At 51.2% G+C, this 25,634-nt stretch overlaps 1 protein-coding gene across 6 annotated transcripts in view; it reads left to right on the plus strand.

Annotated features, from left to right (window-relative positions):
- Nucleotides 1-25,634, plus strand: part of LOC119446713 (homeobox protein cut-like) — a 365,290-nt gene that overhangs the window by 322,832 nt on the left and 16,824 nt on the right. For 5 of the 6 annotated variants that reach the window (XM_037711232.2, XM_037711235.2, XM_049664342.1 and 2 more), the window contains 3 exons: nucleotides 24,265-24,417; nucleotides 25,030-25,104; nucleotides 25,412-25,518. In XM_037711232.2, the coding sequence (XP_037567160.1) occupies nucleotides 24,265-24,417; nucleotides 25,030-25,104; nucleotides 25,412-25,518 (335 nt within the window). The remainder of the gene's footprint in view (nucleotides 1-24,264; nucleotides 24,418-25,029; nucleotides 25,105-25,411; nucleotides 25,519-25,634) is intronic. The other variant, XM_037711236.2, reaches the window with a different exon arrangement.

Consider the following 25,634-nt stretch of genomic DNA (forward strand, 5'->3'; position numbering starts at 1 on the left):
GCTGATCAAGCAAATGCTTGAGCTGGGGAACGCTTTTCTGAGGCTTCATACGCCATCTTTTTGCGGAGGTCGTTTACTCGATCAATCACCTCGAAATACTATTTTCCTTTTCTTTCTTCTTTTTTTTCTTTCTTTTTTTTCTTTTCTATTTTCACATGAAGCTGAAATCGCGCTGCAGTCAAGAAGCTAAATTTAGCGAACGGTAAGGTTTCATTATATTCTCTAAATTCGACAAAATGTATGCGTACGGAGTATACTCGGACGAGAGCGTGCACGTGTACAGCCATATACAGACAGGCAGGACACACGTAAAGCGCTCGCCTGCAAACATGCCTGACGTCTATGCCGGGGCCTACCGTCTTAGAGTCATGCATTTTTTCTGTTGTGCCCTTCCTCTTGCCTATATCTACTGTCGAAAAGAAAAGACGCTCACAAGCAACTAATGCGAGAATATCTTTTCTGTAAGCCTTCTCTTTCTTTCTTTCTTTCTTTCTTTCTTTCTTTCTTTCTTTCTTTCTTTCTTTCTTCTTTCTTTCTTTCTTTCTTTTTCTGTGGGAAATCGTGTGGTGTCGGGTTTTACGTTGGCAACGTCGTCTTTGCTCCGCGCCAATAGCCGGAATAAAAACCAGAAAGCCGTATTCGTTGTACATTACCACGAGATATTGCTTTCGCGCACACTCCTTCCGACGATTACGCGCTTCTTTTACGGCGAGAAAGTTGTTGGGATCTTTCTTGCCGTAGCCATAGTTGCGAATCGTATACTCTCTAACAGCGGCGAGATATAACTTCGCACGGCTATTAAGAGCTCGTGTGTGCCGTACTGAACTTGAAGAGCGTTGTTTAGCGCGCCATTTACGGACCCGCTTCCCAACGCGTCGTTCACCGCGCAGCAACAAGCTGCATCTCGCGGTCATCACTGCCGCAATGCCTCGTTAGACAGGCTTTCTTCACGAGGCCTCTTCTCCGTCTTCTCTGCAGCAAATTGGGAAGTTATTTTTACCAACCGCCGACTGAAATGTCGCGGCGAAAATTGTTTCATGGGGATAATGCCGTTTTGCTTAAGTCTGCTTATTTTCCTTCCCGAGCACCGAGCCGTATCAAAGGCGACGCGATGTCTTGCGAGCTCTCAATCCTCAGCCGCCGCAAGCCTTCGCGCCCGACGACGTGCGCGGTAGTCACCTCACTGGCCTGACAGTAAAAGGGCGTGGTTGGCTGTAAGCGTGTTTCGAAATACGAAAATCCCGGATAATAACCAAGATACGCGAAACGAACCGGGCGAAGGGAAGCTTTGATTGCGCCGTATAACGGAGAGTGAGCCACTCGGCAGGTGGCGTGTTTTATTCTTTTCTCTCGTTGCCGAGCACGCTGGTAAAAACGGGCCGACCGTGCTCGAACGAGTGGTTGTGTTCTCATAACAAGCCTATACGAAGCACCTATATACTTTCCCGTGATGTTCTTTTACGGGGCTTGGGAGATCAGAAACGGCGCCGTTAGCGGCGCTATAGGTGCTCGTCGTTAAGATTAACGCCCGCTCAGGAAGGCACTTGCCAATTGCGCCGTCAATTGTGGATGCAATAGCTCAGCCTTAAGCTAAGACCCGGAGGGTGATTCGGGAAGCATGGAACAGACATTACGTGACGAGCGAGCAGGCCAAGTTGCAGTTGAACGACCGAATCATCACGCGGACGCTAATAATGCACTGCCGTTATCGAGGCCAACTCAGCATCAGTTCCTCCGAAATACCAAAAGGTGAAACAGGCGTCGACGCCTACTGGCTGAAAAGTGATATTTGAAAGCTTTGGGAGCGATCTGCAAGGAGTAGTACGTCGAACGTATATGTAAAGCACGGTACTTGAATGAAAGTGAGAAAGGTCATCATTTCCGAAGATCGAAAGGGCGTGGGACGACGAGCGAAAACCTGCCACTAACTTACGTTCAGACATTTTCGAAGAACATGACGTTAGTGCGTGGGAGAAATGACGATTCATTCGAACCTCAAATAACTCCGAACGTTTTTTCAAGCGTATTTTCCTCGCATTCCACGCATGGAGGTTCGGTAACTCAGAAGCGCGCGCTGACATTTTGAAGGCTGGTGGTGTAGAAAAACGGATGCTTAATGACAAATATGAGTACGTATAATGCGTCAACCTCTTTTCTCGTTACCGCTGTCTGTATAGAGCCACGCTGAGTGCGCAAGACAATTGTTTATTGCTCATGATGTGTACACTTACTACAATACTATCCATTCATACGTTTCTTTGCGCTCGACGAAAGGCCTTTTGCGCAGCTCAGCTTTTGATACAGCGCCGTGAGCCTTTTCGAACCCTCTTTCTCTCTCTTTGTTTCTTCATTTGAAGTCGCCGGTAGCTGTTCCCGCGCCTGTTGCTTAAGCAAGCTAGATCGGGAGGTTGTCTTTATTTTCAAGCAGCTGGTTTCCTAATTCATATTTTTTTTCCCGGGCTCCGATCCATCGTATAGCAGCAAGAGAGCGAGGCGGTGAGGGTCGGCGTGGTGGTGCACCCTCGTACATACAACAGAGCAAGGGACAGAGTGTCCCTTGTGACTTCGCTCGTTGATCGCGCTGAACCTCCCCTGTGCCGGCTTCACACCGGCCTGCTTCTCTTGTACGTTTCTTGTTTTCGTTTTCGTTATTTATTTCTCGCGTGTGTGCCACCGTGCTTGTACCGTTGTTGTCGTACTGCTGCCTTGGCCTGTCGCGTCCCGTCGAAACTCATTAAAAAGTTGAGCGCGCTCTGCCGAAGAGCAGAGGCCGACGCAAATGGTCGCGCGCGCGCGTTCAAGGGTTGGTGGCGAAGGGGAGCCTAACTAGACGTCAGCAGCAAGTTGCACTCCGGAGGCAAGGGGGGAGGGGGAAAAAGAAGAGCAAGTGTACGAGTGGCACTGATGCGTAGGCCACGTTATTAATTTTCGCGCTCACCTAAAAAAAAAAGGAGCCCGGCGCCTCGAGTACGGGGAGGGGCCTATCTCGGCGAGACACAGGGACAAGAGAAGCTTCGCATTCAATATTAATTTCCAGCGGTACAAGATATCTCCGTTCCCTGCATGCGGACTCGCCTCGAGGGAGCGCAAAGCAGCGGCGAGTGAACGCTTCTTCTTCTGTGCTGGCTGGGTGCAGACAGGTACAAAGTACGCATACGGGGCTGCACAAAAATCCTGGGCGAGCTTGGAAAAAAAAGCGTAGTAGAGAAAACAAACAACTAAGTAGTAAGACGCGAAGGAGGGAGGGCGCACGGTGCCGTATCCGGCGTGCATTGCCTACTCATTAGGACGGTGGCAGCGCGCACGCCCTTTCAGCCCTGGAAACGGAAGAGAAACGAGTCCAGAAAAGGCGATTTGATAGGAGGGCAGTTTTGTCTCTTTGAGATACGCATGTAAGGTCCTGCGTAATTCCATCTGCGACCCTTCGGCGCTTGTCGGGGTCACTTTTCCCGCGTATACACAGCGAGGCAACTGCTATATATATATACACACACATAAGAGAGTTCCTGCTCCACTGCTTCCCATCCTCTCCTACCCCCCAAACTCATTTTCCTTTTCCCATCAGCCTTCGCTTTTGTTTTCTTGCGCTCGCGAACCTTAATTTTTCGAAAGTATGCAGGTGATGGCGGTATGGGTGAGGCGGGCTTTTTCTCTTGCCGCTACTCTAGCTCAAAGCCGGGCTTGATACCATATCTCTCTTTATTTCGCTTTTGCTTCCTGGATTTTTGTTCTGTGACTGTGTAACCTTCGAGAGATCACTGTTATCTCTCTCTCTCTCTCTCTCTCTCTCTCTCTCTCTCGCTATTTATTTATTTTGCCACCATCCCAGGAACCTATATGACAACCAATGCTAGTGTGCGCGCGCCTGGTGCCTAGTTTTTCACACTTCCTCCTCTCACTCCTTCGCAGCTTCCTTTGTTCGTCCACTCTAACGTTTGCTTGTTTCTCGTCTTGCCTCGACGCGCGCGCATGCTTTTGTGCGGAGACAGGCACGGCGGAGCTGCGCGGACGACGCACGTGTACGCATAATCTCGCGCGAGCACTCTTCGTGCGTGCTACGACTGCTGCCGTGGACGATGCCGCGAAAGCGCACGCTCGAACGTGTCCACCGTGTTTGCTGCAACTCGAAGCCGCCGAGAATTGTTTTTTTCATTAATATTTTGTTTTCTCGCGCTCGAACTTCTCCCCGCCCCCTGCTTGCTCCTTAACTCCAGCGTCGTCCCCCGATGTCCGTTCCAACTATCGCTGAGGCGCTCATGCGCGTATCCATGCGCGTGTTTCCAAACGAGGGATGAAATTCGCAAAAATCACGCTTTTTCGTGGGGCCGTGCGCGCATTATTAGCGGCTGCCGCGGCCGTGTTTGCTCGCGGAGACAGATCCGCCTTTTGTTTTCGCAGTCCGACTCATGTTTGCCATTTTTTTTTCTCCCTCTCTTTCTTTCCTTTTTCGTGAGCATAACCGAAGTTGTTCTGCTTGAAGACGCTGTACTACGTGCGCCGGTATATAATTCCTTGCGCGGCTTAAACGTTAATTGCGCCCCGTGGACCCCCTTCGTGCTCACGCGTGCATTAAACGTTCGTTGGAGGTTCGGGGCGCATCATGCTTCGCATGGCGGAAGAAAATCTGTGAAAAGTACCAACAAGGAAAACGCGCGGAAACGACGGAAACCTCTTGTGGCGCTCGGTATTGACGGTGTCATTTCTACTATATATCACCGAGTATGCGCGTGGTGCATGACGAGCGCCCCTGCTGGCCGCGTATATGCGACTGCAACAGGTGCCAGTCGCTGCCATTATGCGCACACCACGACAAGCTGTTCGCAGTTTCCTCGTTCTCCATCGGTTTATCGCGTTGCGGGACGAAAAAAATAATAATAATAAATGCGTGCATGGCAACGTGTATGCCTTTCAAGGCGAAGCTCTATTGGCTGTATTCTTTTATTGTTTTTAACCGAAGCTGATGATATTGGAGATGAAACTGAAACATCGGCTAGAACTTGTGTGCGTAAAAAAAAAAAAAAAAAGGGGGGGGGGGGGGGAAGAAAAGACAGCGCGTTGGCGAGAAACACACTCAATAACAGGAAGCGTTAACTGATACTAAAGAGACTACACACAGCCAAAATTTCCTTTATATACTGCGGTCGCGGAAAGTCTTAATGTCATGGTTCTAAATCTCGATGCTCCCAGAGCAGCACTTTTCCACGAAACTTCTCCACGCTCGATTTTATCTCAGGTCATAGCTATGTGCGGACGACGGAGCTGCCGATATGTCGGTCAAAGGATGACAGCGTAAATCATCTAAAAGGTTAGTGCTCATTCCTGAAAGCGTGCAACCGTCTGCAGTTGATGTCTCTAAACTACCGTCGTTGGCTCCGTGTCTGACAAATTCAAGCTGAAATAACTGAAAGAAACTGAATTAGAGGATGCAAAGGGAGGGAGGGTCATGAAGAGCCAAAACATGAGAAATAACTGACTCAATGGGAAGCTCGTGCATCTGCAATCTCGGGTTGACACTGAAAAGAGGACGACAGAAAGAATAAAACGTTTCTTGCATGTTCAGCTTTAACTTGGTGGATATAAGAGCAATGTAATTATGCATTGCTTTGCAACGCGCACGATATCAGTAAAGTGCAAGTTTGAGCATACCATGTGGCATCCGCGCGCCTGGACATGACGGACTGAGAGCGTAGTGCTTTCTTCGCGCCCAGTTGGCGACATTTCAGTCTTGCTTTCAAATGAAAGTTTCCCGGCCATCGCCATAATGGTCTTCGGGCTGCTGTGAACTGCGTGAGTCCCCGCTCAGTTGTGCTGCAGAAACGACAGCGCGCGCGCTTTGTACTCAAGCGTTATACAGTCCATGAGAGGAGGCGATATCCCCCACCGGTGGAAAGCAGTAATAAAGGGGCTGTCTTAGTGCCCAGTTATCGCTTTACGGATAGTGTAGCGGTAGCATTAAGCAAAAGATGCGCTAACGATATATGCCAGGTACAACCACATGCATGCACGAGGATGGTGAGATGGAGCATAAGTTCAGCTGACACCATGGTCGAGCGGCGATGCTAGATGAAGAGTGGCAATGGTCTGAAGAAATGCTCTAATAGTCTTGAACTTGGAACTGAAGCGTCGCTTCCGTGCCATCATGCGTGTTCGCAGCCCTCAGCTGCTCTGTCCCGTTGAGTCGGAGGGCTGCGTACTTCATCCAACTGCATAGTTGAACTGGCTGAACTTCGTCCAGCAGCTAACAGTGGATCTGCGACGAAATGTTGGTAACGGTCATGACCTCTGTTGTATGTCACGTGAGGATCCAGCAAGCGACGCTTCGGTACGGCCATATATGGAGCCGCTGCAGCGCGGTGCGCGTGTACAGAAGGCCGCGGCATGCGAGCGGCGCTCTGTGGCCTCACATTCGACGCAGCGCGTCGTGAGGGGCGTCACGTTTCGGCTCTCAATGAAGCGTCGACGTCTCCTAAATCGAAAGCCGAACCCACCCTCCTCTTTTCGAGGCGCAGCTGTCGTGAGACAGCGATACAAACTTCTCGCCGCGCGCGCGACGCAAATGAACACGCGAGTCAAAGATGGGCCGACTAAATAACGTCGGGCTGCCGCGGTCTCTAGCACGCGGCGGGCTTGAGTTATTGGCAGCATGCTTCGTCCCCCTGTTTCTGCTGCTGCTGCCGCGGGCGCTTGGCGTTTTTCTTTCGCCACCGAGGCTCGGAGCCGTGCCCAAGACCTGCCCGGCCGTCACGCAGGCGTAAGCGAGCCGCTTTTGCTGCCTTCGCGCGGTTGTTCTTGCAGAACGTTTGTGTGCTGTACGGCGCAGTTATGGTCACTACGTACCAGCAGCATGAACAGGCTCTAGGTTTATTCTTTAAGCTGCGGTAACATTCAGTCTTGGGTGTGCTTGTCCTGCCGATGCCTCCTTGCTTACATCAAACGCGCCCGTATCACCTATGTCGAGCACAGCATGTCCAATATTTGTCTTGTATTTTTTTTTTTAATCTTGCCTGATCCGATTAATTTCACCCACACCCTGCCAGGTGAGTGCTCTACGCCGATCATGACGTGAGCAACCGGACCTTGCTTGTGTATTTGACAAAGCGCTAAAGTTGTCAAGCATACAAAACTATAGTCCCATCGATCGGCTACGGGAAACCAGAGGTGGAACTTCGCCTACCAACAGCAGCGCCGTAATACACAGCCTAGGCCAGAGGAGGAAACAGTTTTCAGTAGCACGTGCTGCGATTTCGCGTCAGTGAATTCACCGCGCATCTTAAAGCACATGTGTCCAGCTGCTGACCCGACTATATAGATACCGGCGAGCTAGAACGTATGAGCGCATGCAATCCTCACAACACGCATGACAATGCGCAAAAGTTGGACACATCGGTCTAAATCGAACGTGTTGGTGCATAGCGCGCGTCTGTTATCGTCACTCGCTGCCCTTCCGCTCTAACCCAACCTTTTTGGCTTAAATTCAACGCGATTATGGAAGGAAACCAAATGAAGTCGTCGCAATCACGTGAACGGAGATTTTTGTGTAGGTTAGGCCATTATTTCTCGGCTCGAGTTCATTCTTCCACGGGCACGGCACGAGAGAATACTGTGCACTGCATGTAGAAAGCGGGTTCTGACGGCGTCTCCCTGCATGGTCTCGTTTTTCACTATCTCAATCTATTAACTACATGAAACGTATTCCCGACGCTTATTCGGCACGGCGCTTTATCGCGTCTTTATGACGTTGCGCGATGCGAGCACTGGGATGAAAGCTGAATGACGTTTCACGAGATTGTAACCTCAGCAATGTTTGAACTCAATCATCGCGCGGCGTTTTAACACGCAGCCAATACGGCTGTGTCCGAGATTCGTCCGAAATGCGTTGCCGGTTTATATGCGCTCATACTTCCACCACTTTAGTACAATGTTATTTTTTCGGTATATTCCTTTTCGGTGTGAAATGGCTGTGCATCACCTCAATAAACACCACATAATTGTCTGCGCGCGCTGGCATGCGTGAGGAGTGTGGCAGCGCTAACGCATTCGCAGAAGTCCCCGCCACTCACTGCAGCACAAAGAGGCACCGTTAGCTAGGCCAGCCTGTTCGTGCCCGCATAGCTTCACGTTTACGTCACTCGACCTGGTCGCCGAACGCGTTGCCTGCTTGCTGTGGTTGTTGCGTTGCAGGAGGCGAACGGTTCCGTTCGTTCCTTTACCACGTCTATACTCCTCGGAAACGAAAAAAAACAAGAAAATAAAGGAGGAACAATCAGCGAAGCAAAATGGGCACTCAGTGAGAATCAACGCCACGAAGCGGATGCGCTTGGCGGGTGGGCTCGAGGGGCGGTGTACGCGATCGGGAGACGCGTGCGCCCAAATCGCGCGTGGGCGGCAGGCAGCGAGCAAGCAAGCGCACGCCGCCTGTTCGTGCACCGCAGCACAACTGCGGCCGGCAATTACGCACCACGCCTGCGGCGACGCGAGCTCGAGGAGTGTGTGTGCTCGCGCGAGTTGAAGCAACTTCCCGCGGCGGCGACGCCCTGCATCGGGCATCGTTGAAACGAAAGCGGGACACGTGGCGCGGGACGCCCTAAGACCGCGACGACGACGATGGTGGCAACGACGCGAGGCGAACGCCTATACGCGATTGGCGGTGACTGTCGAGCAATTAGGGCCAGCGGCCTGCAGTGTGGAGCGATCCTGTGGATGGTTGAACCACTCCCTTGGCTTACAGCTTCCTTGTCTGTGAGAGGTACATGTCCCTTTTCAACCCTTCCATAGAAACGGAAACCTCCTGGCTCCCCATTCCTGACAAAAGGTTGTCTGGTTATATACGCGTCAGATGAACGTGATATTCCGAACCCAACTTGCAGATGAGTAATCGAAGACGATCGTCGGCGCTTTGGGACTCCACGACAGATGTCTTCCTGGTTCGTCAACGTTGCAGACGGGGCGACTTCGCGTACGCGTGTTCGCGGGTGTCACTGGAAGTCCCATAGCCCGCATCGTCCAGAGTGAAGTGCTGATGGAAGCTGTATAACCTCGTGCCAGGATGGGTTCGTGGGAACTGCGACTCCGACAATTTCGCGTAATATCCGCACGCCTGAACGCAGTACAGTTCGCATATGTGCAGCCTTGTGGATAAGCAAGCGCTTCCGCATATTGACTGAACATCAGCGGATCCTGCCGCCAAATTGGGCGCCTACATGTTCAAACGAGAGCAGCGATACTACTCTAAACTACAAGTGCCCCCCGCTTTATAATAGCCCCAAAGAACAGTTTCTCGGAAAGGCAGAAAATTGCATTTATAAAACCGGCACTGAATTTCATTTGACATTATCTATTGACTTGGCCCCAATACCTCCCGTTGTTTATTGCGTAAAACCATGAGGAGCTCTTGTGCTAAGTTCATTCGCCGTCAGTCGGCGTTGTCTTCATTTACGAGAAAGGGTCTACTGACACCTGCCTTAATTCTTGCAAAACGTGGTGGTCGCTGTCAACGTTTTGAAACTTGCATCTTCAGCGAGAGCCGTAATTGCGAGAAGTAATATTAGCGAAGCTGGCCGGCTAATGAGGAATAGAGGTTTTGCAAACGTAAACATTTGTCTACTCGATCAATGATATGATAAATGAATCCTCGTTCGGAGGCGTTGCGCACAACGCGAGAATGGAATAACTACACTCAGAACCGCCTCAGAACCGAGTGACGTGAGGTCATGCTGAAGAATTGTTCGTAACTGAATTGTTCGTTGTGCAACTGCCTTTCTTTTAAATTCTGCTCTGCGATTTATGCATACTCCGGCCATTATGTTAATGACCCGAAACTTTCGCACTTTCCTTGTTGTCCAGCATGGCTTATGGTCAGGGCGGATGACGTCTAAGGCGAACAGGGTGGCGCTAACTTAAGTATGCACTGCGCGGCAATTATTAATATCTTCGAGGCTTACGTAAACATGGTGGTTGTATCGTGAGTCCAGACGAAACTTTTGTACAGTTTACATAGTGGAAAATAGCGGAGAGAGGCCATCGGAGCGTCCTCCTGCTATAGACGTCCGGTCATCGGCGCTGCGCCAAGCGAGGCGAACTCTTTTACGACCGTCCTCGACCGGTCTGATCTCCCGGCCAATCGACGAGCTCGGGGGGAGAGTCGTTCCAGCATTTCGGAGCAGACGGCGCGAAGCGTCGGCGATAAGTGTCGATCTTAATTGTGCCAAGAGGCGCGCTTGAACTGGACCGACTTAACGCCCGGCCGTCAGCGGGTTAGAAGACTGCTCGTGGAAGTCGTTTCCTGCCGGATGCGCAGGCGTCTGCGGCACTTGCTGCAGCGTGCACGTCTGATCGGCATCGCTCGCTTGGACAACCCCACCAAGGAGCGTCGCTGCAGAAAGCGACGTCTCAAGAAGCTTTACTGTTTTAAGTCAGCCAAAACGAAGATATGTGCATTGAGACATTGCATGCCTTTTCTTTCTTTTTATGTCCCGCGAATTCTTTGCTAGTTGCATACAAGCACGCAACACACGTTGTCGCAACCTCCGAGGTCTTATGGCCTCTGCCTTAATTGAACTTTAGCTTTGTTTCCTGCTCATATGTTTGTCTCATAAATTGATCGCTTACTATGGCGCATAAACGTTGACTTGTTTGCGTGGGTTGTCTTCAACATTTCTTGGGAGACCGTTGTCATGTGCTATTTGCTCCTTTGCGTTTTTTTTTTTTCGTCGACCATATTTTAGTGCAGTGAACTCGCTATACGTACTTTTCTTTATGGTTATGATCATCTTCATTGGCCCGAACAGTCTCAAGCTCGCCATACTTGTATTTTTCTTTTTCGACCAACGTGCATATTCTCGTGCGCTCGCGTATCGCGTGGCAGGTGCGTTCGCTCACGTACCGTTTGCATTAACCTCGTAGTTGTCGGCTGCTTGAACAGGACCATTGAGGCAAGTTAGCAAAACTATCGGGTGAACTTACTGCAATGGGTCGCCAAAGTATCGCACAAATTCAGCAAGAACAAGGGAAAGCGCCGGGCCGATTCTTTATTGCACACTGGTCTACACGCAGAAGAAAGGCCGCGAAGGACCCACGCGTAGTTCCACCTGTTTATCTACGTAGCACTGTTCTATCTCATATGAACTAACTTTCGAAAGATGTATATATATAGGTTTCTCCGAAGCTGCATCTTCGAATCGCCGCTGAAGGTGGAGCCACCGCGCTTCGGCGCTGACGGCACTGGCCTCGAGCTGCGTCCTCGCGCAATGCATATCGAGCTACATTACGCTGAGGAACTGTGGGAGTCGCCCGTACGGAAGAGGCTGGTCGTCAGCGGCGTCGTTAATTGGACGACGCCAGTGAAACAAAGAAGGCGTCCCGTGCGCTTGCAGCGGACGATAAAAGGGGGTGAGAGCGTTGGCGCGCGTGCGCGTTTTATAAATAACGGAAGCAGCAGCCACTAGGCTTGCATTTGCGAGTCGCAAGTCGAAACAGGGCCGGAGAGGAAAGGGCAGATGCTCGGAGAAGAGGCAGCGAGAGGATAAACAATAAAGAAAGAAATAGTGCGCTGAGAAAGAGAGGAAGGCATCGGGTGGCGACCGGAATCGAAAAAGTAACGGCGTCGGTCAGAGTACGACTCGAGCGAGCAAACAGAGGAAAGAATAAAAGCGGAGAGGGTGTTGGCTCCCCAGCAGGTCGTCCGGGCGCGCGAGGGCAAAACGGCACGAATAAGGGCGGCGGCGCGCCGCAATTAAAACCTTTCGCCCGCGCACACCGACGAGTGTGCGCGCGCGGGCGCGTCAGTATTATGTGGATCATAAACCTTTATCTCGCGCAGGCCACACATACACACACGCCCCGGCGATACTCATTATTTTCGCCGGGCGCCGCTGCAGTTCAGAGACAGACAGAGGCGCTCATCGAGGCTCACGCCACATTAGGCCGGCTCGGCAGAGGAAGTTGCCTTTCTCGCCGAAGAGATGCCGATAGAGGGAGAGAGGAGACGATGAAGGGGGAGAGGCGCACCTTTACTGCCCTCGGAGAACGGCAGCCGGCGGAGCCTGGAGTGAGGAGCCACTCCGCATCACCCCTGTGGAATCGGTGCCTTCTCATTTCGTGCCTCCCCGATTGGTTGTTTATTTGCGCGCCGCCGTGTGACGCCGGCATCATCGGCACCGGCTGTTTCTTTTGATACAAGCAGCCGCACTGCCCCGCGACGAGCTCCTCACGGGGCGACGAGGGAGTCCTTCTCCCTGAGCGTCCCGTTCCCTCTGCTCCGGCGAGGGGCCCGGTGATGGCAAGGGGGAGGGAACCAGCGTATGCCCACATACAGGTGAAAGGGAAAAACTGGGGACTGGGGGAGCTTGAATGGCGACAGTGTGTCTGCGTTTTTTTCCTCTTCCCCTTCTGTTATTCCGAAGCAGTGCCAGACGTCCAAAGACAAAAGAGAGATTGCCCTCTTACCCTTCTTTTGTTTTGAAGTCCTTCTTCCTTTTGTCCCTCCGTCGACTTTCTTTCCCCCGATCGACTCCTTCCCCATTGACAAGAAGACTTGCGCCACACGCGCGCCCCAAACAAAAGCGTCGTCGTTGCCTCCATTGTAGTCATTGCTGCAGCAATCCCTTCTTTCTTTCCGCCCCTGCACGCGCTCCCCAGCGGCGTCATTACGGGAATCTCCCCCGTGCCTCCTTTATTTCTTCCTCTTTTTTTTTTTCGTCCCTTTACTGCGTTGCGTTCGGACGATTAAAAACGGGAAGCGTCGTCGGACACGCAGCAGAAAGTTGGGCGCCAATGGACGCAGCGGCCGTTCCGTCTGTTAGTGCCGCTCGTTTTCGGGATCTGAAGCTCTCGCTGTTGCCGAAGTCGTCGTCGTCGACGTCGCTGTTGTTTCCCGCGTCCGCTCCGACGGGTGTAGTTATTCAGAGGAGCGACCACCGCAGCCTCGAGCTCTCTCCTTCGGTTCGGTCGCGCATCAGTGAGCGTCTAATAACGCTTGAGAGAAAAGAGAGCCGCGTGTTCCCGCTTGTGCGTGCGTGCGGGCGTGTGTGTGTGTGTCTCGACCGGCTGATACCCTATACCACGAGTCCAATCCGCAGGCTTTGTTGTGCTCTTCCTTTTTTTTTTTTTTTTATATTCGTGCGTGGCTTCGCTGTATCCTCTCCCCCCACACTTTCTTTTTTTATTCGCATGTTGAGAAATGAAGATTGCCCGACGAGCAAGGGGGATATAGCCGAGGGGGGGGGGGGGGGGGGGGTTGCCGGCATTATTGTTGTTACTGTTGTTTCGTACGTTATTTGCCCCCGTTGTCGGACGCATCAAGCGATGCGAGCGAGCTGTTAGCCGGGCTCTCTAGCCACTCCCGCTGCGCGCCTCTCGTAACCGGTGACGATCACGCTCTCTGAAAAAGAAAGAAGAAAAAAAATACATTAGCGAGAAAAAGCCAAATGTGAGACAAGCAACTGAAGAGCTAAAGAATGGTGGGATGAAAGAGCTGCTGTCGGAGCCTCCTCAATTAAGGACGATGAACAAAAGTCGAAGCGGGCGAGCGATGCTTGTGCGGGACGAAACTTCTCTGATTGGGACGCTGCTGCGACTACGGAGGGGAAAACCGATTAAAGGGACAAATGACGCCACGCGAAAGAGCTGGGTGCCTCCTTCCCCTTGAGAGACTGCCGTTGCCTCTGGGGTGTCCTGTTGCCACCCCCTCCTTTTATTTTCCAAGTTGAAACCAGATAAAAAGATGCAGATTGTCGATGCGCCCGACTCAGTCCGTGAGTCTTCGAATTGCGTTTACCTGCGGGTCGCCGTTTGTTATGATCAGCTTTAAAAACTGCGTCCAGATCTCCTCGTTTTTTCAGAGGACAGAGCGTATGCTCAATATTTGCTTATTCTGGTCTGGCTTTAAAGTGTAGTCTTGGGTCACTCTTGAAAGATTTTGCATGTGTCAGCCTTTAGATGCGACGGTTGCACGAAGCAAGCTGTCTTGTCTTCAGCACTAACGCTCTTAATTGTCATCTGCAGTTCATCTATCGCAAGCGTATCTCAGATTACAGAGCATCTGGTTTTATGACGTGCATCTTGTCCGATCAGGTTAGAGTATTGTGTTGGCGTCGTAGTCCGCTCTCCGTGCATTTATACGGGTGGCAGCTCTTCGAGTTCGGCCACGTGCTTTTAGTTGCCCTCGGTTGTGGCATACAGACAGGGGATTATTGCCTTCGCGTTGGATTTCTCATTGTATTACGAATAGCTCTTTTCACCCCCACTTCTGTGCGCGGCGAGCGTAGCGTAGAATGCATGTCTTCCCCAGCAGAAGGTGCACACAGCCGTTTTACCATCGCGTTTGATACTAGTGCCATTAGTTCACAAGCTGTAGCGTATCGCATTTCGCAAGATTACTCAGCAGCATGATAAGATCCGAAAGCCTCAAACGGTACCATGAAACTGCCGCCCCACGAGAGTGGCCACCAGACTTTGTTATCAACTCAAATAAGTTTGGTCGATGTTCGTGTTGAACATTGTTTGAAGCGTGACGACAGAGACGGGAGGGGGTAGAACGCGTAAAAACAGGACGGGCGCATCACTCGCAACTAAAAGTACACGTACGACACGGCCATATTGTTCCACGTGACTCCGATTCTGTGCAACTGCTCGCGTCACCGCGGGCGTAACGAGCCTGAACCGCTGGTCACTAATTAGCGACAGCGACAAGCAGAGCCGTTCACTTCGTTACGCGCGTCGCTGGCGGAATCACGGCTGCTTCGGTCGAGGGCAAATGAAAACGTCGCACTGAACATGGCGGCCGATATGGAACAGAGCTCGCCTGGCGTCACCTAATTACAGAGACGACGGCCGATGTGTGTATACGTACCTCGCCGTCCTGATAAGTTGAACACGGCGCGCGCCGCTCAGTTGCGCCGCGCTTGCCCTTCGTACTGTTGCATTCAGCACGACAGAAGCTACAACCTGCATGTCTATAAATATACCTGGGGACAAAACCCAGCGCCCGCGGCTGGGCTGCTGCGTATGGCCTTTTCTTGCAGCGCGCTTTTTTTTTTCTTTTTTCTTTTTTTAATTTCGAATTGGCCGTTGTGGTTTGGTTACAGAAAAAAGAAAAAAAAATCTGGATCTAAAGGATACTTGTAGTACTTTCCTTGTCGGGAATTGATAAAAAATCGAAGTGGAGACGGCTTAATTGCCCACCTCCCCCATCCCAAATTTGGTTTTCTTGCTGTTTTCTTTATACCTTCCTTGGTAATTCGAATGAGTTTGCGACAAGGGCCGGAATCAGTGACGCAGGGTCATTCATGCGCTTCTTCTGTAGAGAACTTTGCGAATTGGTTGAATTCGCAACGTTTTAACCCTTCGCAACGCCAGAGTCACCGTGTAAATAAAGAGGAAGAAAATCACTAGCCGTCAGTTGTCAGAATAATACCCCACGTGACATGCGGACGTTATGGCTTCGGCTGTCACCTTTGATATGGTGTTTCTTCTGCTTTCTTTCGCGTTATTTCCAAATGTGGTGGGAAACGGTAAAATCGCATATTGTCTAATATGATGCCGATCGAAACCACTTTGACTGCGCCGTGAGTTTCGTGCCTCGGAATGACTCCAGTGCTTGGACAGTGCACGCAACTTGTGAGGCGAAGAAAAAAAAATAGAAAAAGAAGCAGTAGCTGTCACGGCTCGCTATGATGTCGCGATCGTCGTCGAGTCGTGCTGCAGGTGGTTGCCGGCGCGCGCGTACTCGATGGCAGCTCCTTCGCCGATTCCCGCGGCGCAGATTGCGCGGCGTCGGTCTACCGCCGTCGCCTTTTCCGAACGCTGATGGCCTTTATTTTGGCGCCTATTTATGTTCCCCCCTCTCGCGCAGCGAAAGTCAGCGGCGGGCACGAGCGTGACGTACGGGACGCACGCGCCTTCTTTTCTCTCGTGTGACGCGCCGCGGCGCTGTCGTATTTGGGCCCCGCCAAAGATTATTAAGCGCGACTCGCGTCGCGCGACGTGTGCCTTTGGCCTGATATACGGCATCCCCCCCTCCCCCTCCCCTTGCTTTCTTTAACCACTATCATCGTCTAGTCGGCTGGGAGTCTGTTTTGTCGTTCGTGAATTAGGAAGTGGCGTGTGTCGCGACGCTGTGAACGCGGCGCGACCGCGTGACTTTTCTTTCTGGTCCTTCGGCGCTGCGGCTTCGCCGTTTAATGAATGCGTGTCTATGTGTGCGTGTGTGTGTGTGTGTGGCAGCGCGCACGTTTTGTTTCTGTCCCGCCCTGAAATTGATGGCATCACAGCCGTGTGTGGAGAACGGTACGGCGCTCGCGTGGCCGTCTGATACCAGTATTATTATAACGGTAGATATCGTGGAGGAGGTATAGGACTTCTCAGAGGAAGCAGGCGCGCACGTACCGTTTCGCCCCTCGAGTTCGCCCGCCTTTGCTCTCCAGAACTTGTTTGCTAGTTAAGTTTGCTTTTAACCGCGTGTTTTTAAAGATATATATGCAGCGTTGCTGAGCGTCGGCTGCCTCACTGTTACTATGCGCTTGTGCATCATACAGCGTCATGTTTGAGCTTCTGCGCAGCGTTCTTGTCGAGTTGTCAACTGAGCTTAAATTATTTGTACTTTTCGGAACACAGAAGGCGGTCTAACTTCAATAACGTTGTCATCAAATCTATCTCTCGTATGACTAACTACCACGTAAATCCTGATGTAAAAGTAACAATGTACATATGTGGAGGGAAGTGATACAGAACAGGCATCTGACAAGGTGCGACAGCCTCGTGGCTTGCCTGTTCTATAAGCGTGATGTCCTCTTGAAGTTGTGCGTATGGCCAGACGGAATTCGCCGAAGCTTTTCTTTGAAACTGCAGTGCTGAAATTTCGGGAAATTAGAAGTCTGCGTTGTAGGCCTGCCTTCACGCAATAAAAAAAAGAAAGCTACTAATTTTTGCTTGCTAATGCAAACAGTACAGCCAGTATTACGTTGTACGTATCACGATGTTTACAAATTTTAAGATGGCCTCCGCTACCTTTCTTCCAAAGTAGCAGTCTTGTTTACACCGGGTTTCAGTAAATTTCGCTTGTCGTTGAGGAATTGTGAGTTATCCATAGCTTACATGTTCGGTTCTCGCATTCTTAGATCATTGGCATGTCTCGCAATCCTCTTTTCTTCTCCATCCATGCAAGTACACCCGCCTACAGGAACAGCGCTAGAAGGCTTCAGTGCGCATCCTTCCCGAAATCAAATCGGTATTACCTGTCGCGATGCTGCGAGACGGGAGTGCCGTCGCTACTGTGTCCTCCCTTGTCGCAGCTCCGGTCGCCAGAATGCGGGTGCTGTGTTTTTCTACGTTATTGGCAGTTTCTGCCTCCTTTGTTGCTTTTTTTTTCGACGTACGTCGATGCCTTCGAGGTGGTGCCGACTCGCTCAAATGAACAACACGAGCGCGCGCGAACGAGCCGTTCGCGTTGCCAAATCCCCTCGCAGCAACTGTCAACAACTAGATGCTTTCTCGTTAACGTTGAAAGCCGCATTCACCCACATACTGAAATAAAGAGATATATACGAGAATTTGGCGGAGCAATCGCGAAAAAAAAAAAAAAAAGAAATATCAATGCAGTTGGTGGGCTTATCTGCAACGTCTCTGAGCTCACCGTGAAGCCTTCGTTAAGTCCGAACTTCACCGCAACCCTCATCCCTGTCTCAGCATGGCAATATGATTCGGAAAATTTTCTTGGAAAGCTTCGTTCGACGCCTCCGGTAATACCGCCAGATTAGGTATTTTCTCGTGACGCTGATATTTGCGTCAACCGACGCAAACTTGGTTTATCTCTCGTCACCCATGACGTGAAGTGAAAACAAGTCGTACTTCATGTCGCTATAGCCAAGAATTTCGAATATATTATTTTACTTTTATCGTTCCTGTATTTCTCGTGTATAGATCGCGCTGCGCACATGTATGACAGTTCCGCAATAACGCTACCCCTGCGAAATCCGATCACGTTGTGCGCGTATTTCCTTACTGTAATCAACATCCAGCTCATCCGCAGTGCCCGACTCACAGCCATTTGCGTTTCAATGTTGCGTTCGCGATCGTATCAGACTTCTTCGCTGCTTTTGGGTGCTTAAGAATATATCTCACGGGCTTGCGAGAACATTATTATTGTACCGACTACGTTTCTGTTTTCCCCTTTAACAATTTTTCTATATCGTTTTCTTGGTGTTTTTGTCTTATTTCTCATATATTAATGATCTGCCGTACAGTGGTAGGCCGTAGAGGGAAAACAGGTGACGGAAATGTATACAAGCAGCCGCGGGAAAAAGCGCGGGAACTTCAAATCCCTCGGCGAGTGGTGCCGACGGCGCGTGGACAGCTAGATAAGACTGGCTCGCTCCATGAAGAACAAAACGGGGCATCGTTCGAGACCGGCCTCCTGTCGGCGCGCGTTCGCTTCTTGCTCGCACCCGCACCGTTTTTGCGTCGTTTCGTGAACGAACGGACGAAGAAGCTTGCCGAGCACGCTGGGCCTTCGCTTCTGTCGAACGCTGTTCGCTCTTTTGTTCGCTTGCGCATTGTTTCACAAATCCACCCCGTGGGCTTCTCGAGAGGGGCCAGCCAGGCTATAATATCGTTCAGGCCTCGTCACACATGGCTGCTTTTCCGCAGGCCCTCTTCGTGCTGCAGTCCGATACCGAGCTAGCTTAGCAGAACGCGCGCGCGCACGTTTAACCCCTTTGTTTCTATGCTCCTGCCCACCCTGCAATTTCTTTCTCTTTCTTCTTGCTCTGCTGTCGCGCGACTCGGAGGGGGAAGCCAGGGCATCCCGCTGCTGCGCGCAGAGTTTTGTCGATTCATTTTTTTTTTTTTTGCAATTTACTGTTGTTTGCGTGGCACGCGCGTATAGTAATGTGTAGTTCCTTGCTTACAACGAGCACGCATCTCGATGCTGCCGTTGTGCTTATAGCCAAAGCGGGAACGGCGCGTGCAAGTTCTTTTTTTGTCCCTCTCTTCCAGCGGTGACATCAACACGTCCTGTTAATCGTCGTGCTGTAAAGGGAAGCGCGAGGCAGCGTTCAGCAAAAACAACGCGCGACGTGCGCGCATTTCTTCCCCTTGTTCGCATCCCTTGAGATTTAACCGAGAATAAGCAAAGGAATTGCAGAGAAAAACGATCACTAGAGAGGGAGAGATCACGCAACGAGGGAGCGGGGCTTCAAACACGCGACGTGGCGCTAGCGAGTTGGGAAGCATATACCGTTCCCCTCGCCCTGTCGCCGCAGCAAAAGAGCGGAAGTAAACGACACGCCACCGGGATTGCTCGGGGTTCGAAACTTCTTTGCTCATCGGCTCTGCGCCGCCAGCACGCCAAGGCGCTGCTCTTGGAGGAATCGCCCGACCTCGCTATCTGTCGTTGTGTGTCCCGCCAAAACCAGCGCTTCTTTCACCGATCGGATGCTTTTGTTGCGCGCCTTACAATGCATTCTTTTTTTTATATCTCTCATGCCACGCTTAGCGAGCAATGCTTCAACTTCGTGCGGCTTATCGACGACGCGGCGCCTTCACACCTTTCCGATCACGCCGATGTTCCCTGACCGTGCTGCTTATTTTGCGTTGTATCCTGCTCCTGTTTGTGTGTTTGTACGTGAATTTCGTTGCGTTCCTCAAAACAAAAGTGCTCACAAAACTGCTTATTGTCCTATTGTTTCCGTTCTTTATGTATAAGTAAACTGTCCAATGATAAAGAAAGGTATAGAAGCCTCCACAAGCCGTGCCAGTATCGTTGCCCGGGCGGTGACATCATGCCGAAGATTTTCTCGTACTCCTCGGTGCGTGGCTCTGGCAGCAGCATACGCTTCAGCTTTGAGAACTGGCAGGGCGCGCTGAGCGTCCCACCCTTTACCCCCCACCCCGCCATTACCGCCAGCTATAGAGCGCGGCTTCTGGTGTTTGCAACGACGAGGCGGCGGCTTGGCTCGGCGACACCTGTCGGATAAACCGCCGCCGTGCTTCCTTTGTCACGACCCGGTGACCCGCGTACTGCTCTCTTTCTCTCCCCTCGTGATATTTTTTTTTTCCCAGCTTCCTGTGCTGATGCTTTAAAATGAGAGCAAGTAAACTTCAGAGAAAGAAAAATACAAACAAATAAGCTAAATGTCTGCATTGTGTTGTTCTGTTGCTGGCTAAATACTTATGGCTAATAAGAACACTATGACACCCATACTGACACACCGGGCAATAGGTGAGACGGCATGGAGCACTACCGCAATATTGTGGCGGACAATTTTCACGGTGTCCGACGCACGGCATGCGCACTAAATGTACGCAATCCTTCGTGCTCAAACTGTAATCGGCAGATATATAATCCTACCCTCTTCTCTACGGCTTCTTCCTCATCTTGTGCCCAAAAACTCATGACCCAGTCGGCCTATAGTTTGCCATATATATCTGAGCCAAACAACGTGACCTCTATTTCTGCGTCCTTTGCGCTTAGCGATTGCGTTACGTCGTTTTTGTTCTTTTGCGCTAGACGGGTTCGAAAGTTCTTGGCGAGCCTTGACTATGTTCGGCGATATTTGTCTGTATGGCTTCAGTTGTACCGCAATAATGCCAGATTAGAAAGTTTTTCCCGAGCAAGCCGCCGCTGCAGAAGTTGACCGCGAAGAAGGAAAAATATGAACAAAGACTTTTTTTTTTTCTCCCGCTGCCCTGTGTGCTGCCGCTGCTTCAATCAGCGCGAGTGACGCCCAAAAGACGTCGTCGATCCTCCCGAGCCCCGAAGCTGTGCGCGGAAATAATAATAGCGTGAACGACAAACGAGTAGCATCCCGCCCAGGACGAACACGAGAACCATGGCGCAAGGGGAAAAGTTTGTGCTATGTTTCTTTTTGAAAGTGAAAGTCAAACGATGAATTGAGGAAGCTGGTACGTGTGCACACTCAAGCGCGTGAGAAGGAATGGTTAAAAGAGAGGAAGAAAGAAAATTGAGGCACTGGTCTTTTCGGAAGTATCCCGCGAAGGCCTGGCAAGACGCATCTGCAAAGAAACGAAAGTAAACATGTTTCGTGTCGTCGTAATTGTCGATTCGGACAGCGCGCACGACCTCGGCTTAGATGGACGCGATTAATCTGTGAGAAAGCCGCGTCGTCTGGCCCCGAGTGTGCATCCGCCCGAGTTCGAGGCTCGGCGAACGTCTTCCGCGTCGCTTGGCTCCTCTACGCTTAACTCTCATCTCCGAAATGGGATTTAATTCGGAAACCGTTGTCTATTGGCAATGTCCCGTCGGCTGCCTTCTTGATTCTTGCCTTTTCTTTTTTATGAGAGGGGCGATGTCGAGCTATACTTTCGCTTTATTTTTTCATTGGTTCCTGAATGTTTGCTGCGGCGTTGATTATATCTTCGCGCCTTGATCCTTGCTAGTGTTTCGTTGGTCTCATGTACGCCGTTGAAATGTACGCTTCATGCTCAGGCCCTCGCAGTATCGCATCTCCTGTACAACCACATTTCGCCAGCGTACGCGACAGCGGATGTGGCAGAGTAGTTTTTCCATGCCGCTAAGTCGCGGCATATCGCCAACATTGGGCAGATCTCGCAAACCTCTTTCCGAGATCCGCGTCGTCGCTCGCTCACTGACTGACCAAATGGCGTGTACAGTTCAAACGATTCGCGTCGCCATAAACCTATGCGGTGTTATCAAGAATTCAGCCATGCAGATGGGGACGAGGGAGCTAGAATCTCGAGCGAAGGATGTCGGTCTTTTTTTTTTTTTCGTCGCCTTCGTCCTGCCGCGCAGGGATGATTTCGACAGCTGTGCCAGCGCCTGTAGTATTAATGTCAGATGCGAGTGAAGGTAACGGGGGGAGCATGTAGGCGACGTACCTGCCGAGGAATGCTTAAGTCTCACTTGCGCCTTCATCGGCACCCGCACCGTTAACGAATTCAGGGACGAGCAATTCTGACAGCTCCCAAGAGCGCAGCGAACGGCCGTTCATCGGTAATATTTGTACACAAGCGCGCGAACCTGTGCTGGCGGAACCAGTAATAATGCATGCACCCGAATTGCGTATACGGTCGGCGCTTCGGAAGCGTAAGCCCGCCCGCTGTCATGGCACACGCTGGAGACATTTACGTGCGTGTCGGGATGCACCTAATCTCCTGGCGGAGAGAGAGAAGCAAAAGAGAAGACTGATAAGTAAAGCGCTAATAGTAAGAAAGCCCGCTGAGCACGTTCGAACCACCTCCGGCCACAACTCCAAATGACTCGGACTCGACAAGTAACGTAAGAGGGAACCTGGCAAGCGCGGTTAACGCGCGCCGTTAACACGGTCGACGCTGTGCGCCGCAGCTGAGAAGAAGCGAATTTCGGGCGGGCGCGCGTCCTCTTTCGCCCAAAGAGGTTCTTGAATTTTTCATTCCCACTCGCGTCTGCTCGAATTACGCGCCCGCTGTCAAATGGCCCCGTGCCGCGGAACGTTTGCGCGCCGACCAGCACACAGCACCGCGGGACAGTTGCGCGCGCGTCGCGCTGTAGATGAGGTGCGGGAATTAAGACGGACGCGGTGGAGGGTTAACTCGAGGTTTCGTTGTTGCGCCCGAACCCCTTTGATTGCACAGCACGCCGCTGCGCGCAAGAAAACGCACGCCGTGCAACCCTCGAAATCCACGACAGAACACGCGTCCTGGTTCCTGCAGAAAACGGGAAGAAAACCGCTCGGCAACAACTCTCTTCTGTACGCGTGCCTAAGCGCGCGCTGTGCGCGCTCTTCCCGTCTCGCACAGAGTGGAGAGTGGCACTTCGTTTTCACCGGGACCCGAGGCTTATCGGGGTTTACGCGTTCCACGCTGCCACCGGGTTAGCCGTCCTCTCGTAGCGGGCACGCAACAGGAGAGAGGGAAAATTTGCGCGGCGTCGCGTTGCTTTTGAAAGTTTTACGCGCTCCGTACGGCGTGCGAGCTTACTATAGCAAGCGCGCGAAACTTTCTCGCGAGTCGAGTTTTAAGTGTAACGCTGAACGCCGTTTTTCACCTGCGCAGCGAAAGGTGTAGCGGAAGCAAGGCCGGTAGGTGGCTGCGGCGGCAGCGGCTGAACGACGATGCGAAACGAGGTTGCACCTGAACAAGAGAAGCCGAAGTCCTAAGGCCTGCCTAATTTGCGCGCATTAAGCACGTTCCACAGCTGACGATGCCGTTGGCCGGAAATAAAAGCGCCCATTTGTGTTACCAGTGGCACGCGCCTAAGTGCCGCCTTAAGAAACACGGGAACAAACATATGCCTGCGTTTAATGCGGTGCAATTGCGGTTTTCTCGTTGTACGAATGGAAAGGCCGCGGCGGCGGTGTCACATGGAGGTGACAACGTCTCGCGTCACCTGCATATAGTAGGAAATAAGAAAGCAGAGAGCATTGGGCCAAATAGATATAGAACTAACATTACGTTGAACGTGGACATTTAGAGCGCATGTGGGTATACTCGGAAGTGGAATGGAAGTTTCCTTCTTAATAAGGCACTTTCAACTTGCATATTTCCGTTAAACGTGTTTCGGTAATGCAGTTGTGTTTGAAATACATTTCTCAAACTTTCTTAGAGTTGTCGACTAATTTACCATCTGCCTATAGCTCTGGTTCGACTGAGTTGGTTCTGCCAGTGTCCTCTCCATGGGTGCTCAGTTTGGGGATGAATCAGGATGACCCTTTTTCATATATCTAGCCTCATTCCGCTGCAGTCAGTATGCTATTGGCTCAGCCCTTAATGAACATCATGGGGGCAAGTATTGGCGAAAGAGAAAGAAACGAGTTATGGTGCTGGCGTGCACACACCCCAGCAGTCCGGTTCGCTGTAGGAGATGTACAGTCGTGGAGGTCGCCCACTTTGCCGAAACCTCTGAAGCCAGTGCGTGCGTGAAGCGAGCTGTCGCCGGGCGTCATATTAAGGTCTCGATGGGTGCCTCGAAGCTACAAAGATCCAGAGTCTGAGGGGCACCTCTGCACACCGTCCTAAGCTGCGGAGGGCCGAAGGTGCTTCCGGAACGCCACTGCAAGGCGTGGCGACAGCTCGTGCTACTCACGCAGGGGCTTCGAGACTTCCACCGTGTGTTCCGTTGCTGGGCACCTACGTAGCAGGCGCCTTGCGTCGGTTGCTTGTGCTCCGGTGCACGAGGCTAGTGTGCCTTTCGCGCAATCGGTTCGTTCGTCTTTTGGTTACTTCATGTTCGACCTTAAAGACTAGAACGCTGCACGCACGTGTAGGAGCGCAACCGTCGCCTCACTGTCCCCTCCCTCCCTGTGCACGCAGCGCGCCGTGGCGGCCGAGCAGGATTCGGGGCTGTTGCGAGACCAGCTGTCTGACATGGACTCCTCGTCGCCGCCTCCGCCACCCTCGGCGCGGGACGCCCCGTCGCCCTCGCGGGCAGCACTCGAGCTACAGCTCGCCTCCAAAGACAAGGAGGTTCGTGCGCTTCTTCACTCCGTAGCTTCTCCGGTCCTCTTGGTCTGACTGTCCAAAGAAGCGGGAAAGCGTAAACCGTGGAAACCCCTTACGACAGCATTAAACGTTCTATAAGTGACGATTCTCAGCAGCCATCGGAAATCTAAAGGTTCTTTCCGTAATTCTGTTTATTCGGACAATGGCGTCGATTCACGTAAAATGCACATTTAAAGTGAAAGCAACAAAAAGCCTAACAGTTTATTTCTGCAGTGAGATCAGCCGTGGCAAGCCTCTGTTTTCTGGTCATTTTAACACAGCAGATTCTAATTGCTAACCTCGATTGTCGAACATATGAGTCCTCAAAGCGAATTCTGCGTGAGATTGCTTGATCTGGCTTGATTCACTGTCTTCATACCTCCACCCAGACTTTCAGAAGAAAAAAAAATATATGTATTTTTCAGGTCTAAGCATACGAGGCCAAAATGCAGAGAATCTTGAGAGCTAGCTGTGAAACAAGAAATAGTCTACAAACGCTTTCTATCACGAAAATGTGAATTTGCTTACTCGCGCCTGCATCTTGTTTCCTGCGTGCCTTTAACTTCCCCTTTTTCTTTTTTGCATCTTTTGACGCAGATATCTCAACTAGTCGAAGATATTAGGAAGCTGCAGTCGGCAGTAGATTCTCTAAAAGAGACAAGTGCCTCACAGGTAAGTTTTGACGCCATTGATTGATTGATTGATTGATCGATTGATTTATCGTAAATATTCACAATTATTGTCAGACGATTAAATTGCTGTGAAAGTGTCATGTGGCACGATATATATTTGTTACAGGGCTCATTAAGTAATTTTCGCTAGCATAAGTCGTGAACTTAGACCAAGTGTTTCCTCCTGAGGCGTAGCGGTTTGTGTGGCGCCCAGTGTTCTGCAGACAGGGTTGAAACATCTATCTGTTGTGATACGTATGATGTGCTGCATGGTTTGAGTGGCTGTCATTTTTTTTTCTTTCTTGCAGATTGCTCAACTCGAAGAAATGCTCGCAGAAAAGTCTAGAATCATCCAAGAGCTCGAAGACAGGCTGGATCGACAAAAGGATTACGACGACATCAAGAACGAATTGAGGTAAGGTACACCTACTGAAATATGTGTGGAGAGAGCTGCGGGTGGCTTTTGAAGGGTCAAAAATAATCGCACAAACAAAAAGTTAACAAAAATATTGCGTGCCGCATGTACGGAGG

Source organism: Dermacentor silvarum, chromosome 3 (genome assembly GCF_013339745.2).
Source record: "Dermacentor silvarum isolate Dsil-2018 chromosome 3, BIME_Dsil_1.4, whole genome shotgun sequence".
NCBI classification, from domain to species: domain Eukaryota; kingdom Metazoa; phylum Arthropoda; class Arachnida; order Ixodida; family Ixodidae; genus Dermacentor; species Dermacentor silvarum.